The sequence below is a fragment of the Struthio camelus genome, chromosome 3 (assembly GCF_040807025.1).
Source record: "Struthio camelus isolate bStrCam1 chromosome 3, bStrCam1.hap1, whole genome shotgun sequence".
In the NCBI taxonomy this organism is placed as follows: Eukaryota; Metazoa; Chordata; class Aves; order Struthioniformes; family Struthionidae; genus Struthio; species Struthio camelus.
Genome location: NC_090944.1, coordinates 115303577 through 115322670, shown reverse-complemented (window position 1 = coordinate 115322670; position 19094 = coordinate 115303577). Strand labels below are relative to the sequence as shown.

The 19094-nt window shown below is 42.7% G+C and overlaps 1 protein-coding gene across 3 annotated transcripts in view; it reads right to left on the bottom strand.

The window, feature by feature from the left end:
- The window catches only part of KCNK2 (potassium two pore domain channel subfamily K member 2), a 131545-nt gene that overhangs the window by 62947 nt on the left and 49504 nt on the right, over positions 1-19094 (bottom strand). The window contains exons 1-3 of one of the 3 annotated variants that reach the window (XM_068939836.1): positions 15597-15670; positions 14955-15012; positions 12683-12993 (exon numbers count right to left, since the gene is read on the bottom strand). In XM_068939836.1, the coding sequence (XP_068795937.1) occupies positions 12683-12993; position 14955 (312 nt within the window). In that variant the 5' untranslated portion in view covers positions 14956-15012; positions 15597-15670. Of the gene's footprint in view, positions 1-12682; positions 12994-14954; positions 15384-15596; positions 15671-19094 lie in introns of those variants that run through there. The other 2 variants (XM_068939835.1, XM_009668996.2) reach the window with 2 other exon arrangements.

The window sequence follows — 19094 nt, the reverse complement described above, 5'->3', positions numbered from 1 at the left end:
AATAAATACTTTAAGGAATGTAAATCATAACTTCATTCCGAAACTTTAAAGCAGAAGTTATTTCATAATCATGATCATTATAATGATAATTAGTGTTTAAGAAAAGAGCAACAGAGGAAGCAATACTGCAATGCTAAAATGAACATTTTAACTAATAGCTTTCTGCTTGGCAAAGTTGTCCAACAATGATTATGCAGATAAAGATATGCAGGAATAGCGTAGTCCAGAATGGTTCTCTGTGTGGGCAGTCTGTTTCAGAGTAGCAGTGTTTCACAAGAGCAATGATTTTTGTAATTACAAAATACGGTGTTGATTTGAAAACGAAACAATTTTTATTTCCAAATAGCGTCCACGGAAGTCAGTTGATCTGGTAGAAATGACAGAAATAGCAGTGCTGGAATAACTAGGCCATCAGTTTTTCCTTATTAGATCTTAACTTAAATGCACCATTTTCAGTTTGCCATTTTCAAAGCTCAGATGCACAAAGTAGCCACTTTAAAGTCCGCAGCTACATCGCTGCAGCCACAGAGGTCTTTGCTGCTGCACTTAAACCATTTACAACACCCCGAGTTGCCAACATAAAGCCAGCTTGGGTATCTTTATGCAGATTTTACAGTCTTATGTTCTATACCTTTAACTGTTTTAATTTCTGCTTGTTTCAAAATATCAGAAAAGCAGACATCAAAGATCTGAAATTTTCAATCCTGCTGGGGAAGAGCAAGGGCAAGGGAAGGGGAACAGAGCTTAACTGAGCTTCTGATGTGAGGAACAACACTTTTTCTGCATTTGTACATTCTGTGCCGCTTGGCAACAGTGAGTGCAGCTGTGCTGATACGGACAACTGTGGACATCAGTGTAGGAAGGAACCCATCAGACTAAGCAGCATGTGAAGATCACTCCTTGTACTAATTTTATCATTTACACACTACAGATATTCCTTTGGCTTGCAAAATGTAACATGCTGCATTGTAAAGAGTACTGAATACATTTTGAGTATTGTTTCATTTCAGTGGGCAAAGAATTTTCATCAGAAGTCCTTGTACCTGCAAATGGGAACACGCTCCCTAGTGAGAACATCATATGGTAAAGCATCGGATCAATATAATTTTATAGAACCATTCATGTTTTATTATACTTTATTGTCCTGCATGAATGCACTATACAGAGCAACGCACCTGTTTAGGCAGTCTAACAAGACCAATTTTTATACAGATCCAGATGTAAAATGTTTTCAGAGCTTTATATCATCACTACGAATTTTTCAAGCCATGCTACCTCCATCTCTTTTATATGAAGGGTGTGTTAATTTAAACTGTTCAAAGATCCATTACAGCTATGCATTTCATAACTACAGTACACTGTAACTTCAGACCTTGAGAAAAAAGATGCAACTTAACCTAAAACTGCTGTGTTGGGTCAGACCAACCAAAATGCAGCAGATGGCTACAAAAGACAATTAGCTGTTATTATGATGTCTCTGATAGCAACCAGCAGCTAATTAGAAAAGAATACGTATCAGGGCAAGTATAAAAGTGATGCCTTCTCTTCACACACCCTCCTAGTGTCTGACAGTCACAGGTTTAGGGACTTTCTGAGTGGGAGGTTGCATCTGCACCATGGTGTTAATATTGTTTTTGGTGGATCATTTTACCACGAATTTGTCTAATTACTTTTGAAGCTTACTTGTATTTTAGGACCCAAATCATTCTGCTGCAACGAATTCTCCAATTTAATTGGAGATAATGTGAAAAAGCACTTCTTTTTTGAGCTTTTTGTGTCCTTCATGGTAATTTTATAAAGTCCTTTTCTTATGGGAAACCTTTGAATAGTCATTCCTTATTCATGTACTCCAAGAGATTCATGATCCCATCAGCTGTCTCACTTCCAAACTAAAGAGACTTATTTAATAAATAATAAATATATTTATCTATTTCAGTAAATCTATTGAATATTGTACATAAAAAATTCTTTATTGCCAACATTTCTTGTTGACCTTCTTTGTACCTTTACTGATTTTGATACATCTTTATTTTAAACACAGTTTTAGTCATAAATGGCCAGATGATCTCTTCTTCATCATCTGGTTATCAAACTTCCAAACGCGCACTAGCATGCTTTCTCCTGTGCCATCTCATGCTTGGGAGCCTGTGCCATCCCGTGCTTGGGAGGAGCTGCCCTTAAATATCAGCAAAGCTACCACATCATATTACTTTAGGTTCTTCTCTAAGAGTCTCCTCTACCAACATGGACAAGAGGCCTGAAAGAGGTGAGGTTGCTGGTGTAGTGAAATCGGTAACACTATATCACAAAATCTTCGAATGTTGCCTGGGGATTTTGCGGGGGGTAGCTATATTTTTAAAAGTTTGGAACAGAGGTCATCTTTTTTTCTGAGTCTGGTCAGTGCCTATAATCAGATCCTCCTCTAAGACTATTCCTAAGCATAGTATTAAAACAAAATAATACGCAGTGCAATTCCTATCGTATGTACATTTTGGTGCACTAATTTCAGAGCAGCTTCTCCTTTTTGACTACTGCACAAAAGTACCTCAGATATCAGATATTAACATTTCCTTAACTTGGAATAAAACCCGGGCTCACGCAGTTGGTTTCCGCTAACTTCACTGAGGGCCAGGATCTCACCCTCACTGTTTAAACAGCATGTTATTCAATGTTAGTGCTTAGTTAGATTCAGTTGTCTCTGTCACTTTATTTCTCAGTCGTCAGTCATTTTTCTTGACTGATGCCTTACTATCAGAAAAAATACAACAATTTCATTTGTCGCAAGTTTGGCATGGCAGTCTTTCCTTTCTTTGTTTCTCATCTGAGCCCTTTGGCATAGCCTAACTTATACAATAGCGTTAAAAACTGTGCATTCTTAATCTCTAAAGTTAGAATCAAGAAAAATATGTGTAATCTGTACATTTATTTTCACTGAGTCACATGCTGGCCTATAAATGCTTCACATAATTTTAACATGAAAATCACTTGATTTTTTTTAAACTTTACAGTAAAAATGATAAGTGAAAGCCTTTGCGGCATTTTTTTTAAATTCATATATATATAGTCAAAAATCAGATTCACTTCAGCACTACAGAACCAATCAGTATTAGAATGGGGATGTGAACGTTTGCAATTCTTAAATCATATAGATCATTTCACTACTTGCCTTACCTTCTCCCTGTATATCTGTCTGCTAGTTGTTTGGTAATGAGATGACTGAGGACCGAGCAGAGAAGGGGTCACCTAGAACACAGCACCTCCTTCAAGGCCTTTATGTGCAATAATTGAAGTAACAGTATTACACAGTTGCAGTAAAAATAATAGATTTTCCAACATTTGCTCTTAATTATCTTTCCAATGGCTAAATTTGGGGCTTTTTTCAACCATAAAGAGAACTGAGATAAAATTTTCAAATATCTAAAAATTTGTGGAATTCCCATTTTTTAAGATATATGGATACTTCGGTTAGGTCTGTGCTGTACCTTTGGCATGGGTGCGAGCTGTGCTCAGGTCCTAACTTGCCTTGCAGCCAAGCTACCTGGATCTACACTTGTATACAGGAATAAGATTTAGGAAAGCTTCAGAGAAAAGGGGCAGAGACATTTGAGCCCAGAGTGCATAGGCCAGACATGACCTGGGTTATTTTCAAAAGCAGGACCTGAGCTGTCAAAGACACATAAGCACTGCATTCATGCCATACTTTTTTGCTTGAAGTCAGAACACTGGGAACACAGGAGTGACAACATAAAACCACATTTTAATTGAGCCTCAACTTTTCTTTTCCTATATAATTTAGAAGCACTTTCTGGTAAATACATTACACAGTCGTCAGTTTTGCAGTATCACCTGCCTGTGTTCAAACAGATATCTGTACGTAGAGGCCATGCTGAGCTCTCCTAACAGACTAGTACACAAAACTGTGCGACTTTACTGTCAAAATTAGAGACAAAACAGCCTTTCAAAACAGCAAAGTTCTTTTGTGAAAACACAAGACAATTCTGTTAGGTCAGGGATTTCGATCTCTGGTCCTCCGAACCTGCAAGGAGTCAATGACGATGACTGATACAGGCAAGCCTATTGGCAGTAGAGCTCCTTTCACTAAGCAGGGGTCCACTACTCCACAAGGGAAATACGGAGAGGTTTATAAACGAACAAAGGATTACTCCTGGTATTCAGCCACTGCCTGATACAGAGAACAGGGGCAGAACTGAGAACATGTTGAAGCAGTCGTTCTCATTCTGCTCACCTTGTTCCACCTCAGGCTCCCAATACATGCTTTCGTACCTTGTTGTCTGCTGCAGTCACTTCACTTTTATGAGATGATGTAACACAAGATTTCATTACCCTCAGCTTTTCTATCCAAAGATTAATATAGAATCATTTTAGATTACGCTTTTGGTAAAATATAGAACGTGCATTCCTCTGTTACCCAGCTTGTCAGGAGTTAGCTTGTCTTTCCTGACAACACGTTACCAAGCGATGTCAAAAAGTCAGATATGCCTCAACTTTTTGGAAGCTCAGTACTCAGCCTCGATTTTTTTCCTTTGCTCTTCTCCTGCCATTTTGACAGAAGCTCTCTCTCCCTCCACCTCCAAGTGTAATAATATGTCTCCTATTGTGCAGCTACTGCATGAGTCCTGCCTTTCTATTTCAGCTTTGGTTTGTAAGGAATGAAATCCTAGCTCTTTGTTCAAGGCACACTGGGATGCTTTTAATACTAAAGCAAACTACTTTCAAGCCTCCAAGAGCCTGTGCTTTGGAAACTTACTGTTGAAAGGGACTGCAGTGATGTTTGTGTTATAACTCTGTGAACCTACTCGTTTCTTTTTATTTTGTACCACTTACAACTATAACCTGCACTGGAAACTAGCACCCAAAATGTCAAAGAACGTTTTTAATCCTACGTTCACAATCTGCTTGAACAAGAAGTATACAGAAACATACCACAATGAATTTATATTTTTAAATATTCATGACAAACAGGCTGCATATATACATTTTGTGTGTGTGTGTATACTTTTATATATATGTATATATACACATTTAGGGAAGAGGGCCTTTCTTTGCTTCTTGGGATCTAAGACAGGAAGAATTATTCAGGCAGCTGCTCAGGAAGATTGACTTACTAATGAGTCATATCTACTACCATTTCTGAAAAAAAAGGCTGTCATTCACATACATCCAAGCTTGCTAGGTTCTAGGTCCTACATAACTGTTCATCTGAACTAAATACATCCTGCAAGAGCCCAGACACCAGTAGCAGCAAAAAGAGTTAGAATCCATGCTGCTTGGACACAGGAGTGACAATGATAGTTGCAGAATATATTTATTATTCTTTCAAAAATCTGTATTGCCATTATGCTCCTGAAGAGTAAAGAGCGTGTGCTTGACAAATTCCCTTTTGTTTAACTGCCATGAAGAAAATAACTACAGAAAAGAGAGTTCTCCTGCCAGCGCGCAGTGAAGGGAATGTTCCCGGGTGAGAGGGAGGTTGGCAACAAAGTCCTCCCTCCAGGCGCCAGGCGTAGAGCCCGAACGGCCAAATCTGGCTGTAAGAGGACAGCAGAAACCAGAGCAATCCAAAGCAAGGAATACACACAACCCAGAGACTTCAGCTGCCCATCTGAGTTTTAGTAAGTTGACTCAATCACAGCAGGTTGTGATCTGTGTGGAGGACAGGACGGGGCAAGTTTATGGTTGAGGCCTTTTAGAGAGGTCTTCTATTCCATAAATGTTCTTCTACCTTACAGTGTTGTGATCTGGGGATATAGGCAAAACTTTACCACGGAATGAGACAATAGCATCTGTTTATTTTCAATTAAAATGAAGCACATAGGAAATACTAGGATGAATAATATACTTACAGAAGCAATAAGAGGAAAAGAGAAACAGGATCTTATTTTACAAGTTAGGACTACCTATATACCTAAAGATAAGAACATATAAGCTCAAGTGCTTTGATGGACAAACACCTTACTAAGGATAGACATACACACAGGGCAACAACCCAAACTACAGTTCCTGCACTTCACGTTTTAACTACTTTAAATATCATTCACTTCATGTTGTTTCCAAAACACAATAAACAGGCAGCTCCACTACTGAATATCTGCAATTTCTTATAAGCTTCATGTCTGAAATGCAGCAGAATGGCTTTGAACATTAAAAAACTGATGCAATGGCATTTTGGATCTCCAGCTAAATAAATAAAATATGCTGCAGCATCAATTTATTTTATGCTGATCCGTCAATCTTTTCAAGGCTTTAAGGCTATGAAGCATAAACACCTGCTGTTCGCAGGCTAGGATCCAGATAAACATGGGATGCTTCTTGTTTGGTTTTGGGGAAGCTGGAAGGCATTGCAAAAGGGAGGCACTAATAATATTTAGGGTCAAAATTGATGCACGTCAAACTCCTTTAAAAAAGTTCCTGCTCGGAGGACCTATAGACTATAGCTCATAGGACTGAGAACGTCTGTAATTGTTGTGATTCAAAGAATAAATAAAATTTGATCTAAGCTTAATAAGCTTAGCTAATAAATTTCAAACTTGTATAAATGCATTTCAGATTTGTCTGAACCTGGAAAAAAACCTTTGCTTTGGTCTGTGATTTATTATCTCCAAAAATAATACAGTAAGCTCCAAAAGCTTCCAGTCTCTAGGAGAGAAACAAGGATTCATGCTTCTTTATCTTAACAGTTTTCTGCATAAACTGAGAGGTTTCAGCTTAAGGAGCTTACTAGGCTAAAATAAAACAACAGACTTCCGAGGATGCAGCAAAATTAGTTTCTTGGCACTAAGATGCGAGTTGCAAAAAATCTTATAAAAAAGATATAAAATCTTTTTCACAGAGTGGTGGAGATGCAGCATAATGTAAAATACATTCTAGCTCCCTCTAACTATACAAAGTCAAACTAAAGTCAAATACTTTAAACAAGAAATTAATCATATAAGAAGTCATGATGACATTCTGGAGCTGTAAGTTTGATGAAAGAAATGCTGTTCCCATGTCATCCATAACCATGTCAGGCTTTCCTCAAAAGACAAAGGAAAAAAATAAATTGCAGCCTCATTCATAGTCTAAAAGACGAAAGGACAGACAAGGGAGAATGCAACTAATGCACATGTAAGCTGAAAATGGACAGGGAATATGGCTACATGGACCCCAGCACTGCAAGCCGTTCTTCTCGTGTTCACCACAAAGCCCGCGCAGAACCCGAGCAGATCAACTTGTGCGATCAAGGTCAATTTAGCTAATCCTGGTGGATCATTAATTCTTTTTTTTGTTTTAAATGTAAGCACATTTTTGCAGGCATTCACTTTTCAGAAGAAGCCACATACTCTGAAAGGGGCTGGACTTAAAACTCTACAAAGTCCTTTGCTGCTGAGACAGCTTAGTGCAGCAGCCTGAAAACTCATTTAAATTTCAAAATGAAGGTTTTATAAGACAAAAGCCACAAACAGCACTTTGAACATGTTAAAAGCTTGTGCTGCTTACTTTGATATTATTTTTCCGCTTGTTAGGCTTTTCAGGATAAACGTATTTGAAAGATGTTTGCGATAAAAGAACCAGTGATGAGATATGTATTAAGTTTCAGCTATCTTCACTTTAAATGTACTTATTAGGTTTCAGATTTAAATCACTAAAAGAATAAAAATAATTCACACCAGCTTGCTGGGGTACTCTAGATATTTTACATAATTTAACGGAAATTTCTCTTATTTCCAACATTTTATGGTGATACATTAAATTACTTACTTCTTGAGGAGTAAAAGGATTTTTTTCATTTTGTTTTATAAAGGCCAACATTAAAATAGATAACTGCTGAGCTACGCCTAATTAGGTGATATTTAAGTAAAAAGTTCTTCTCTTTTTTAATCAGTTTTCTGTTTGGCAGGAGGGTAAACATTTGTCTCTCACTATTCAGGCATCCCAAAATATGCAGCACTCATGACCTCCTTACTCCTAAGAAGCATGTAAGTTCTGTGGGGGAAAGGAAACTCATTTTCCTCCTACAGAGAGATACGTGGTGTATAAAAGAACAATAATGACAATTTTACAAAGTTGTTGGATATCATATTCGGGCAGGCTCACCTGTCCCCAGAGAAAAACCCTTTACACAAGGTGTGTCATGAACACAGCAGGTAGATATATATATACCTCATGGCTGTGCTACTAGGCACAGGTGCACAAAAACAGTAAGAGATTTTTCAAGGTACTCTGCAATATACTTTGTGCATCTGAGTTAGGAAATTCTCTCCAGCACCTTCAAATGTTTAGCAACAAGTTTACTACAGGGAACAATCACACACTAAAAAACTAGAACTAGACTGAAATAATTAGAGATATAAGTTCTCTAATTAGAGATCTTTTTTTCATTCTCTAATGCCTGTTATTTGTGTGTGTACAGCTAGATTAATCCCAGGTTTCTACCGGCTTCTGCCAACAAAAGGCTCAGTAGGCTCAGTAGTGAGGAAAAAAAACTGTCCCACGGGAGATGTAAAGAATCTCTAGTGTAAATGAGGATCAGGTTTATATAATTTTTCTCATACACGTAAGATCCATGCTGAACTACATTTACTCTTCCAGCCTGTCATCTGGCAATTTCTGTGTTGCATGGCAGGGCCAAGTTGAGAGCAAGCACAGAAAGAGAAACCAAAAACCATCTACAATAAATTGCCAAGAGTTCTGCTCCAACCAAAAGAAGAAATAGTAGCAAAGTCTCTGGTCACATCCCCTTCTACAGCTTTATAATGTATTAGACAGATATATACACTGGCCCTATTCATCCTTTACCAAACCATTGCTTGCTTTCTCATCTGTTAATAAAACTGAGATCCTTTTAAGACCTTCCAACCGAAACTGTAAAAATCGGAGTTTAACATCAGACCATGCATGGCTTGCTGGTCTGTTGTATCCTCATTAGACTCTCCGAGGTAGTATTTACACAATCAAAAGCTTCCCTCCTGGGAAATTTACTTAGTTATGGATTGTACAAACACCACCATTTATTGCTGTGCACTGCCAACCTCAGCACTGCTGTGGATAGCACACAGTGATCCAGTTAATATTGTTGTTAATATTGGCTTTAGGCTACAGTAAAAGGAGCTGAAAATGCCTTAAAATGGCCTCCTGGATGCACAGATACCCTGTGCATGACTTGCGCACATTTTAAGTAGAGTACTAAATAGAAGTGCTTACGAAATATCAAAAAACAATGCATCTGTCATCAGGTCTCAAGGTCATGTACTGCTGTTGTTCATTTTGGGCAAATTTCATTGTAAAAAAAAAAATTGCAACTGAAGTGGTTTGCACTGAAAGAGCTATACAGCACTGAACCATGGAAGTCAGAGATGGAGAAGGTCATGAAGAGACCACCCCTTTGTCAACACACGAGTGATGCTGCTGGACTGGGCCAATCTGTGAAAAGATATAAGGAAAACCCAGGTCACTTCTCTGAGGCAGCTGAGGCTACTTGGCTGCCATCAGCAGAGCACTCTGTTCCATTAACTAAGTAGGCTTTCTATACTGCATGGCAGCTCTCCACTGCCCCACGTTTCTTATGTATATAAAATATACGAAGTATATAAAAGCATAATACATTTGCCACCGGTACACCTAGAAGAGCCACGCGTTCACATGACAATGTGAAAACATATGGTTTCAGGAATTCAAAAGCCAGACATAAAGCTCTGTGTGCTGAAAAGTTGGCAGAAGTATATATTGTCGTGCCAGGAAGGTTTTTGGTTATTGATGAGAGAAAAGAAGGATGGAGAAGGCGAGAAGAGAAAATTCCTGTGTGTGCATTTATAGCAGCTGACAATTTTGTACATTGTAATCAGCTCTGTGGCCTAGGGAAGATTTTAGCAAGGAAAATGTAAATTATACGGCCTCTGTGGGCTAGTGAATTGGACGTTCATTCCACTTTTACAAATTTTTTAAAGCTGAATTTGTGCTCTCAAACTAGTCTTCCTAATTTGCTCACCAGACTAAGCCATCGCACACCGTACTGCCAGTTAACAATTCTGGATTCTCAAAACTGCTTGAGAGTAAAGGTTAAATGGCCTTTAAGATCAAAAATTACAAAGACTGAAAGAGCCTTGCACTATAAACAGCTCGAGCAATGACCAGCAAAAAACAAGAGTCAAACCATTTTCTGAATTCCAAGAACACTAAGTTCAAAAGGAGAAGTTTTATAATGAAATTCATTATAATTTGACTCAAGGTAAATGCCTGATTAAAGAGGACATTATGGGCTGTAAACTCTGTAATTTTCTTCATACACACTAATCATTCCAGCTTCCTACAACTTCAGTACATATTAATTTTCAGCTTTATATATTTCAGTGAATTCCTAGATATCATTTACTTTTTTTTCTCACACACTGTATTTATTTCTATTCATACAGGCATTCAATCAAAACTGAATAAACACTGGATTATATTGCATTAACAGTCAGACATAAGCCCAGAGAGACAAAATGTCTTCCAATAATTTAGCTTCTGTGACAAAGTGTTAAGCAGAGAAGAAATATGGCCCAGTGGCTAGGGCAGCAGCCTAGACTTGGAAACATGGATTCAAGAGGCTGCTTTCCCACAGATTTCCCATTTTACTTTGGGCCAGTCACTTAATTCTAGAACTTTAAATAACTTGATGTCACGCATTGTCACTTCCTCGGGTAGAAGAAAGGCACCTAAACGCACTTGTAGGACCAGGCCTTGGCACCTTTGTGCCTCAGTTCTTCATCCGTAAAAGGAGGATAACAGCACCTTCCTGCCTTCATGTGGTGGTGCTCACTGTGCTGAGGAAGGACCTGATAAACATTGCAGAGAAGTGGTATGGAACAAGGAGAAATTAAGTTTTTCATTTATCTCAACAGCAAGCCCAGCAAATTCTTCCCACAACTGTCATCTCTCAATCACGTGCTGCAAGAAACTGTGTCACCTCCTGTGCTTTATAAGGCTTTTGTCTTTCTGGTCATGCCAAGGGAGCTAGCGAGGAAGAGAACTAATTCTGATACGGGTATCTGTGCACTGCTAATTGTACTGAAATTGTCATTTATTTTACACAGACCATCAAATGGGCATTGAATGCTGATGAAGTGCCTTTTTATCACCAATCTGTGCTTCTGGGTAGGGAATCATAAAACGCTAAAATATCTAAGTACTCCAGAGCAAATTTCAACAGTTTCTGCCTTAAGGATCATCTCATAGGAGATGTAAGATAATATTGCTTCAATATTTCTATTTTTGATATTCACAAGTTCAGGATCTGACCTAAAACTTTTATGTAGTGAAAATTATACTAGATACAAGAGACTATTTTAATCAGAATGTGTGTATAGAGTTCTTTGAAAGTTTATCTCACATTCTTTTGGTAAAACCACACATTATCAAAATAGTTCAAAACAACACCGCTTCCTCAAACTTGCCTAGTTAGGACACATGGAGATAGGAATTGTCTAATTGTCATTTAAAGGGTGCCACCTTCAGAACACTTCTTAGCAAAAAAAGAAATTCATAAGCTGCAAGAAATTTCCACGGTTTGCCTTTAAAATTCAGAAGTAGCGTGCCACAAATTTAACTTCAAATCAGAGCTCTGTATTTAAAACTGTAACAGAACAAGTGTCCTCGCCAATGCCATGCTCAAGGTAAGACTGGTCTACACAGGTGAAAACAACTTCTAAATCCTCAGCCAGATCTGCTATCAAAAACCACCTCCAGAAAGCTCTGCTGCCCACTGCAGCTGGCCCCTCTCCAGGGGCCACCCTACAGGGGTGTCTGGATGCCTCCTCCTCTCCCCTTTCCCATCCCAGGCTCAGCTGACCCAGATGGCCCCATCGCTCCCTTTAATGAAGGGATCAGTCCTTGCCAACTCTCTCTTGGCTGTTCATTCCCGCCTCCCGTTTCACAGTCTCCTCCCCAGAACTGACCTAGTTCTGGCAGCACCTTGCTGTTCGCTGCAGGGCCACTGCATAGCCTTAACAGTGCGGGAACACGAGATTTAAGTCTGAAAGGGCCTCATAAGGCTCTGGATCGAGTTCTATGCTACTGCAGATAAATATTTCCTGTGGATCTCAGCCACATCATCTGCAAGTATAAAGTCATGTTTGTAGGAGCACCCTGATTCACGTGTGTTGTGGATGCGTCTTTAAGAGTGGGGGAAACTGAGATTTAACATCAAAAGAGTAAGTGCACAGTACTTTCCTGTACTTAAAACAAAATCAACAGAAAGAAACATGCAGCTGGAAGGAAAGCTAGCTTGATACAATCACTGTAAATTAGAACTCCTTTAAGGCAAGGGCTGGTGTATTTTCTGCTTCAGAATTAGGCCTTTCAAATACTGACAGACTTAGTAAGGCACAATCAATATATCAATTCCTTTGTGAACTATTAATTATATATATTGCTGATGAATAATCATTTAATTAGCATAATGAGAGGCTTCAATGAAAAAACTATCTATTGAGTGTACTGGACCTAAAAATAGCAATTGCTTTTCAACCCTGAGGCTTTGCATGAAAATGCTATGGCTCGACTTCTGGTCTTAAGGTAACACTGTATTGGCTGGCCAACACAGAGCTTTACTAATACAGTATTGTCCCCTTTATCACAGCAGTCTTGCCATATATAATTTGGTCCTTTAAGGCATGGTGACGAGGTACGGTTTTGTGTGGATTACCTGAATGAGTTCATCAAGCTCTGTTGCATTCACACAGGAATGCTGAGATACAAACGTCTGCTTCTGAATCACAATGGTGGTTCTCTGGGAGGTTTCATGAGGCTGCTCCAGGGCTTTAAACACTGTTGCTCCAATTATTAAATACACGACTACCACCAGAAAAATTGTTGAGACTGTCTTCCATTTCATAACATTAATAGCTGAATCACTCTCCTCCCGTGAAGAAAGCACGGTAGGCTTGGTAGAAAATGATAATCTTGGTTTGGAGTTCTGAGTGGCCGATTTGGGATCCAGCAAGTCAGGTGCCGCCACTAATAAAAAAGAAAAAGAAAGTTAATTTGTACAGTGCTGGTCAATTTCTTTGGCTGAACTTTCTTCTTGCTGGAAGATTAAAGAAATTCTATTACTTCAAACTAGAACTCTTAAATAGTCAAACCTTTCACTTCTATCCCATGCTATGTTACAACAAAACTGCAGTTCTAAGTAGTATTACCCATTTCATGTATATATGGATATACATACATGCATACATTTTATATATATGTTTGTCCTCTTATACGCTGCCATTTCCAAAATGCAGGGATTTTCCCTATGCTGTTGCATTTCTTTTAATTAGTATAAGGCAGCATTTTGCCGCAGGGATTCTTTACATTCTCTGCTATCTTAAGCACTGCTAAGCAGCTTGCCAGCTGTATTTCACCTCAGAATTACCTAAGTAGCAGAAAAACACAAATCTTTCTCTCACCTGATTTGTGTCCCGCACTCTGATAAATGTACAGTTACATGACCACTTCCAAATTCCCCATGCACAACCATAAAAACATGCATTGTTCATCACACCAGTCTTAAAAGTGTTAACTGCATATTGATTAAACCTTTCTGAAAATACGAGTAAAACATATGTGTACTTACTGGAAAAGTCATCTATTTGTCAAAGCATGTATTTTTATTTACAGCGACAAAAACCCACAGGGTTAGGAAAAGAGCAGCTGAGTGTGTTATCAAGTATCCCAATAACTCATGTGATTACCAGCAACTACATGGGTACTAAAAAAAAATCCACCACATCAAGTGCAGGTAAAGGTCTCCTGTGGGAAGACGGCCACAGCATTGACTGTACGAGTTATATTTAAATTGTTTTGAATTACAAGTATATTTTGAATGGCCACAACACTGCTCTCAGCTGTTGGTGGGAAAACCCGCATCTAAATGTAGATGAAAGCCTCCCTCAGATCTAGGGCAGCAGGGCATGTCCCAAGGCAAGAGCGGTGGTGGCATTTCCAGTGGCACAGTCACCTCCTGGGCACCTGCTGGCCCCAATCCGGAGGTGCTGGAGCCAGCGCGGGAAAGGCAGGGATACGGGAACCAGCGGGCGAGCACGGCACGTGGGGACCCCGGCACCTCCGTCCTGAGGGGCTGGGCACCCCGCGCATCCCACGCGCACGCCCCATACCTTGCTCGCCCCGGAGGGGTGGGCACACCACCCACCCCACATGTCTCACACGCAAGCTCTGGGCCCCCTGCTCACAGCGGAGGGGCTGCGCACTACGCACCCCACCGCTCCCACCCCTCCCCACAGCCTGCTCACACCTGGGAGCTGGGCGCTGGGCACCCCACACCTCTCACATTCTCGCCCCCCTCCCCGGGCGCCGCGCACCCCACACGTCCCCCCGTCACGCCTCACGCTCTCACCGCCGCAGCCCCCCACAGCCCTCGCACCCCGAGGCGGCCGGGCCTTTGGGGGGGGGGGAGCGGGCTGCCGCAGACCCCCCCGAGCCCCCCCAAACACGGTGGTGGCGGCGGCGCGGGGGCTCCACGGCCCGGCCCGGCCCCGCCGAGGGCGCCGCTCGCCGGCCCGGGCGGACAGCGCCGACCCGGCCGCGGCTGCCGGCGGCAAACAAAGGAGCGGGCACCGGGCACCGGGTACCGGCACCCCGCGACGCCCCCGCCGCGGCCACCTCGCCAGGGCAGCGGCCGCTGCAAGGCGCGCCGCCGCCCCCCCCCCCCCCCCCGCGGGGGCCGGACGCGGTGCGGCGGGCGGCCCCGTCCCCCGCCGGCGGGATGCTGCGGCCGGGGCGGCGGCGCGGCCCGGGGCGCAGCTGGCGGGAGGCGGCGGGGGCCGGGGGGGGGGGACGAGGGAAGGCGCGCAGGCAGCGCGGGCCGCCCCCGCGCGCGGAGCAGCCGGCGGGGCCGCCGCACCGAGGCGCGGGGAAAGCATGGAGCATGCAGCATTCAGCAAGGCGGGGAGGCACGCCATTGTGCTCGTACTCACTTCTTATTTACCGGCCCGGTGCCCTCTCCTCGCTCCACGGGCAGGCATTTTTTCAGGGCTTGGGTAGATACAGTTTGACCAGATTAAAAAAAAAAAAAAAAAGACAGAGAGGAAGAGACTGATGGATGGGTCTGGAGGAGAGGGAGAGGCAGGGGCGGGCGGCGCGGATCCCGCGGGCTCCCCCCGGCCCCGGGGCGTGCGAGGTGCCTCACATCGCGCATCGCGCATCGCACATCGCCGCGCGTGTGTGTGTGTATGTGTATGTGTGTGTGTGCGCGCGCGCGTGCGTGTGTGTGCGTGTGTGTGTCCGTGTCCGTGTCCGTGCCCGTTCCCGTGCGTGCGCCGCTGCGCGGGGCGTGCGGAGCAGCCCGAGCCCCGCGATGCCTTTTGTGGGGCGGCGGGCGGCAGCGCCGCCGGGCTCGCCCCCCCCTCCCCGCCCCGCCGCCGCCGCCGCCGCCGCCGCCGGGGGGGCCGCGCCGCGCCGCTCCCCTCCGCCGCCCGGCCCGCCCGGCGGCGCTGCGCCCCGCTCCGCGGCGGCGGCGGGTGCGCGGCCCTCTGCGGAGCGGCCGGGCCGGGCGGCGGGCAGATGTTGCGGGAGCCCCGGAAAAAAACGGAAGGGGCCGGAGGGAAGCGGACAGGTACCTGCAGAGAGAAAGGTCTCGCCTAGGAAGCACCGCGGGGGGAGGCAGGATGGAGGACAAGGCACCGGCCGCCCCGCCGGCGAGGCGGGACCTGCCGGCGGTCTTCGCTGCGGCCCCGAGCGCGGTCGCCTCGCCAGAGCCTCGCGGTGAACTTTTGAACTAGACGAAATGTCACTGCCGCAGCACCGAGGTACCCGGCGAGACCTCAGCCCTCGCCCGGGGGACGCGCAGCGCAGCCTCGCCAGGGCTACGGCACACGGGGCTGGAGAGCAAACCTGTCTCGTCCTCCTCGGCTTCTGCCAGATCTTTAACCCGTTTGCTTTGAATCCGCTATTCTCCTGCAAGGAGTTAACAAGGTGGGATCTAGGAGTCAGGGATGGCAGCTCTTCTCCTATCACACACACTGCCAACGTACTGCCTCCTTCCATTTTAGTCTGATAGATACATCAGAAACACCGCTTAAACTATGCTTTCTGCCACTAAGAAGCCTGATATTATTCTTGTTATTTCTGCCACGGGCTAAATCCTTGATTTCCCGGTCATTTATCACATGTGACATTATCCATGGATCGGTTGTTCACACTGAGGTGATCAACATCTACAGTCACCTAAAAGATAGAAAAGCGTTTACCAATAGAACCCAAAACCTGTTTCCACCACTCTCTAAATTAGAAAGTCTCAGCAAACACATTAAAAATTAATCGTCATAATAAATGGGTATCAGTCACAAGCATTTAAAGCCAGAGGGTGCATCTGTAAAATAGCCAAAGTCAGTCATTCTTTGGATGTTTAATGGGCTGTAATCCTGCTCAAATCAGCAACACTATCAGCAAACACTTTAGAAGTCACTTATTTTAACACTTCTCCGTATCAATGTGACATAATACAAATGAGTGTAATATTGAGTTCCTTTGGACTCCTGTTTCAGCAACATCAATCATGCCAATCTCCGCTCGCGTGTTCATGTCTCTACAAGGCTGAGTATGGCAGTAAGCCTCATCTGCTATTTCAGTTTGAGCTCTAGCCCTATCACTCCCCACCACTGCGAACCACCAAAACAGTTGTTGAGTAACAGGAGATGTTGGGCCCAGTCCAACAAATCCTTTTGCAAGTAGTCTTCCAGTCGTACGGTCAACTTCATTGACGTAGTCCCTGTCCTCAAACAACAATGAAAAATAACACGCCCGCTCCTGTGAACTGATACTCCCTTGCTCAAGCAGTGGCAGGAGCAGGCCCTGGGATAGCTGAAGATAAGGATTCTCAAGCTTGGAACATTTTATACCTAAAAGACCACCATCTTTCTCCCAGAAAGGTTTGTTACTCATAAGCCTATGTAAACAGTATGTTCCTATCTCATGCAAAAGACTCATTTCATACAATTTCTTTCAATAGCCTATGTGAAAACAAGCACGACAACTTTCTTCCATGCTGAGCTGTGTCTGCATAAAACGTGGAAAATAGTACCACATGCCCTTCTTTTAGCAATCTAAATATTTGGAATATGAACTTCTTTTTCCTTGAGCAGAGGAATTATTATTAAATGCTGAAAAAGAGTCAGGCTTATTGCCTGCAATTTGAAATCAATGGGAAGCCTTCCTATAGCTTCAGCAGGGCTTGCATCAGGCCCTGAATTTAAGTGTGCCATCAAACAGGTAGGCTTCCTTTTGAGCAATGGAAGAGATCTACTCTAGGGATGACTGCATTGCTTCCCTTACTCTAAAAACTGAAAAGCTGTCTCTGTGAAATTAATTATCCCATTAATTACCTAGTAAATATCTCACAACATTTCTGCTTTTGATTGGCTGGTATTTTCCACCTATTATGATCACAGATTCAGTTCTCAGCTGGAGCTTATTGGGTAGTTAAAATGGATTTTAGCTATGCATTCTCACTTTTAACACAGATATAAACTCTCGAGTTATGTATTTTTAATGACAGGCATCTTGAAATCCAGTGAGGAAAATAAGGTTTCTTTTTGTGGTGTACAACAAAAGCTATTGTGTATAGCAACTCATATTTTCTTGAGACCTTATATAGCACCAGCATTTATTCCGCAGAGTCATGGCCTCCAATATTTTTATTGTAATGTACACCACACATTGTTTGAATATTGTGTTTGACCATTTTGCCCTCAAATTTGGAACTGACATTTGAACAGTTTGAAGTGTCAGGACTGTAACAGTCCTGAGCTTTGCTAAAAAAACACACTCAAATGCAGTATATCACTGACAAAACATACCACCAACCAACATGGACAGGATTAAGTAATAAGAGGGGTTACAGTACAGAGCTTCAGCCTTCCAAGCAAATGGGCTTGTTGCTGAGCCAAAGGGAATTATGTGAACTAACTGAGAAAAAAGAAGAAAAAACCTGAATGCTTTTAAGAAGATAATAACTAAGTATATACAGGTTTGTTTATTTCATGCTAACAGAGGAGAGAAAAACTCACAAAGTACACGACTGCCAAACGATGTCTAAAAATGTATTGGCATTAGTTTGGGATGGCCACATTACTCTCAGACAGTGGCTGCTGGAAGCTGCTCAACTCTTTGAAATGTTAAAAGTAGGGCCAGCAGAGAGAGACAGGCATGCAGCATGCAGAGGAAGAAGTCAAAGTTACACGATAAACATAGTAATCACATATTCCTACACATAACAGCTGTAGATAATCTAAATATAGATTTGATAGCACAGGAGGACACTTGTAAGGAAAAGGTTATTCCAGAAAAATATTGCCCTAGAAAGACTACTTGAAAAAGGCCTACATAAAAAATACCCTTATAAGTCACTAACACTTTATTTTCCTCTTTTCGGTTGCAGGAGCCATACCCTCCCAGAAAGGCCATGAAAAGCACTTTCTTCGTGACTGGAGCAAGGTACTTACTTGCTCAGCCTCCTCACCACTGGGTGCAGTAAATTCTTTTCTCCCTCACCCAGCTACATAATAGGAGGTATAACAGTATCAAGCTTTCTTTATTCTTATTTAGTTGCCACTGATTTTTACACTCCCAAGATACTGTTATGGTGGGGCTGCCAGTGAGGACGTTTCCCTCCCTACTTATGCCCAAAGCAAGGCAAAATCTGGGTTTCCTCACAGAAGCACAGCTACCCCTAACTGCTGCACCCTGGAAAGGAAAAATGGGTGACAAATCAGTTAAGGATCAGGGTATGATTAGTCACACGTGCAGTTATTTAGGCCCCATTTTCCTCCCTTAGATGCTGCAGGAACGGGGCACTCTACCACCCTTCTGCAGAAGATCTGCATTTGGCTTTCCTGCATACACTCAAGCATACAAGTACCTCATTGACTTAAATGAACGATTCACACTCTTCAAATGTGCACATATTTAAAGTGTCTCAGGGGACCAGAGCTTTTGATCAAGCAATGTACTATTATAGGCTTTGGCCTTGTTTCAGATACACCTTCTTCCCCTATAAAGGTAATGACACTTCCATGTGGCATGAGAGCACAAAACCTTTGAAATGCAGCCTGGCTCTT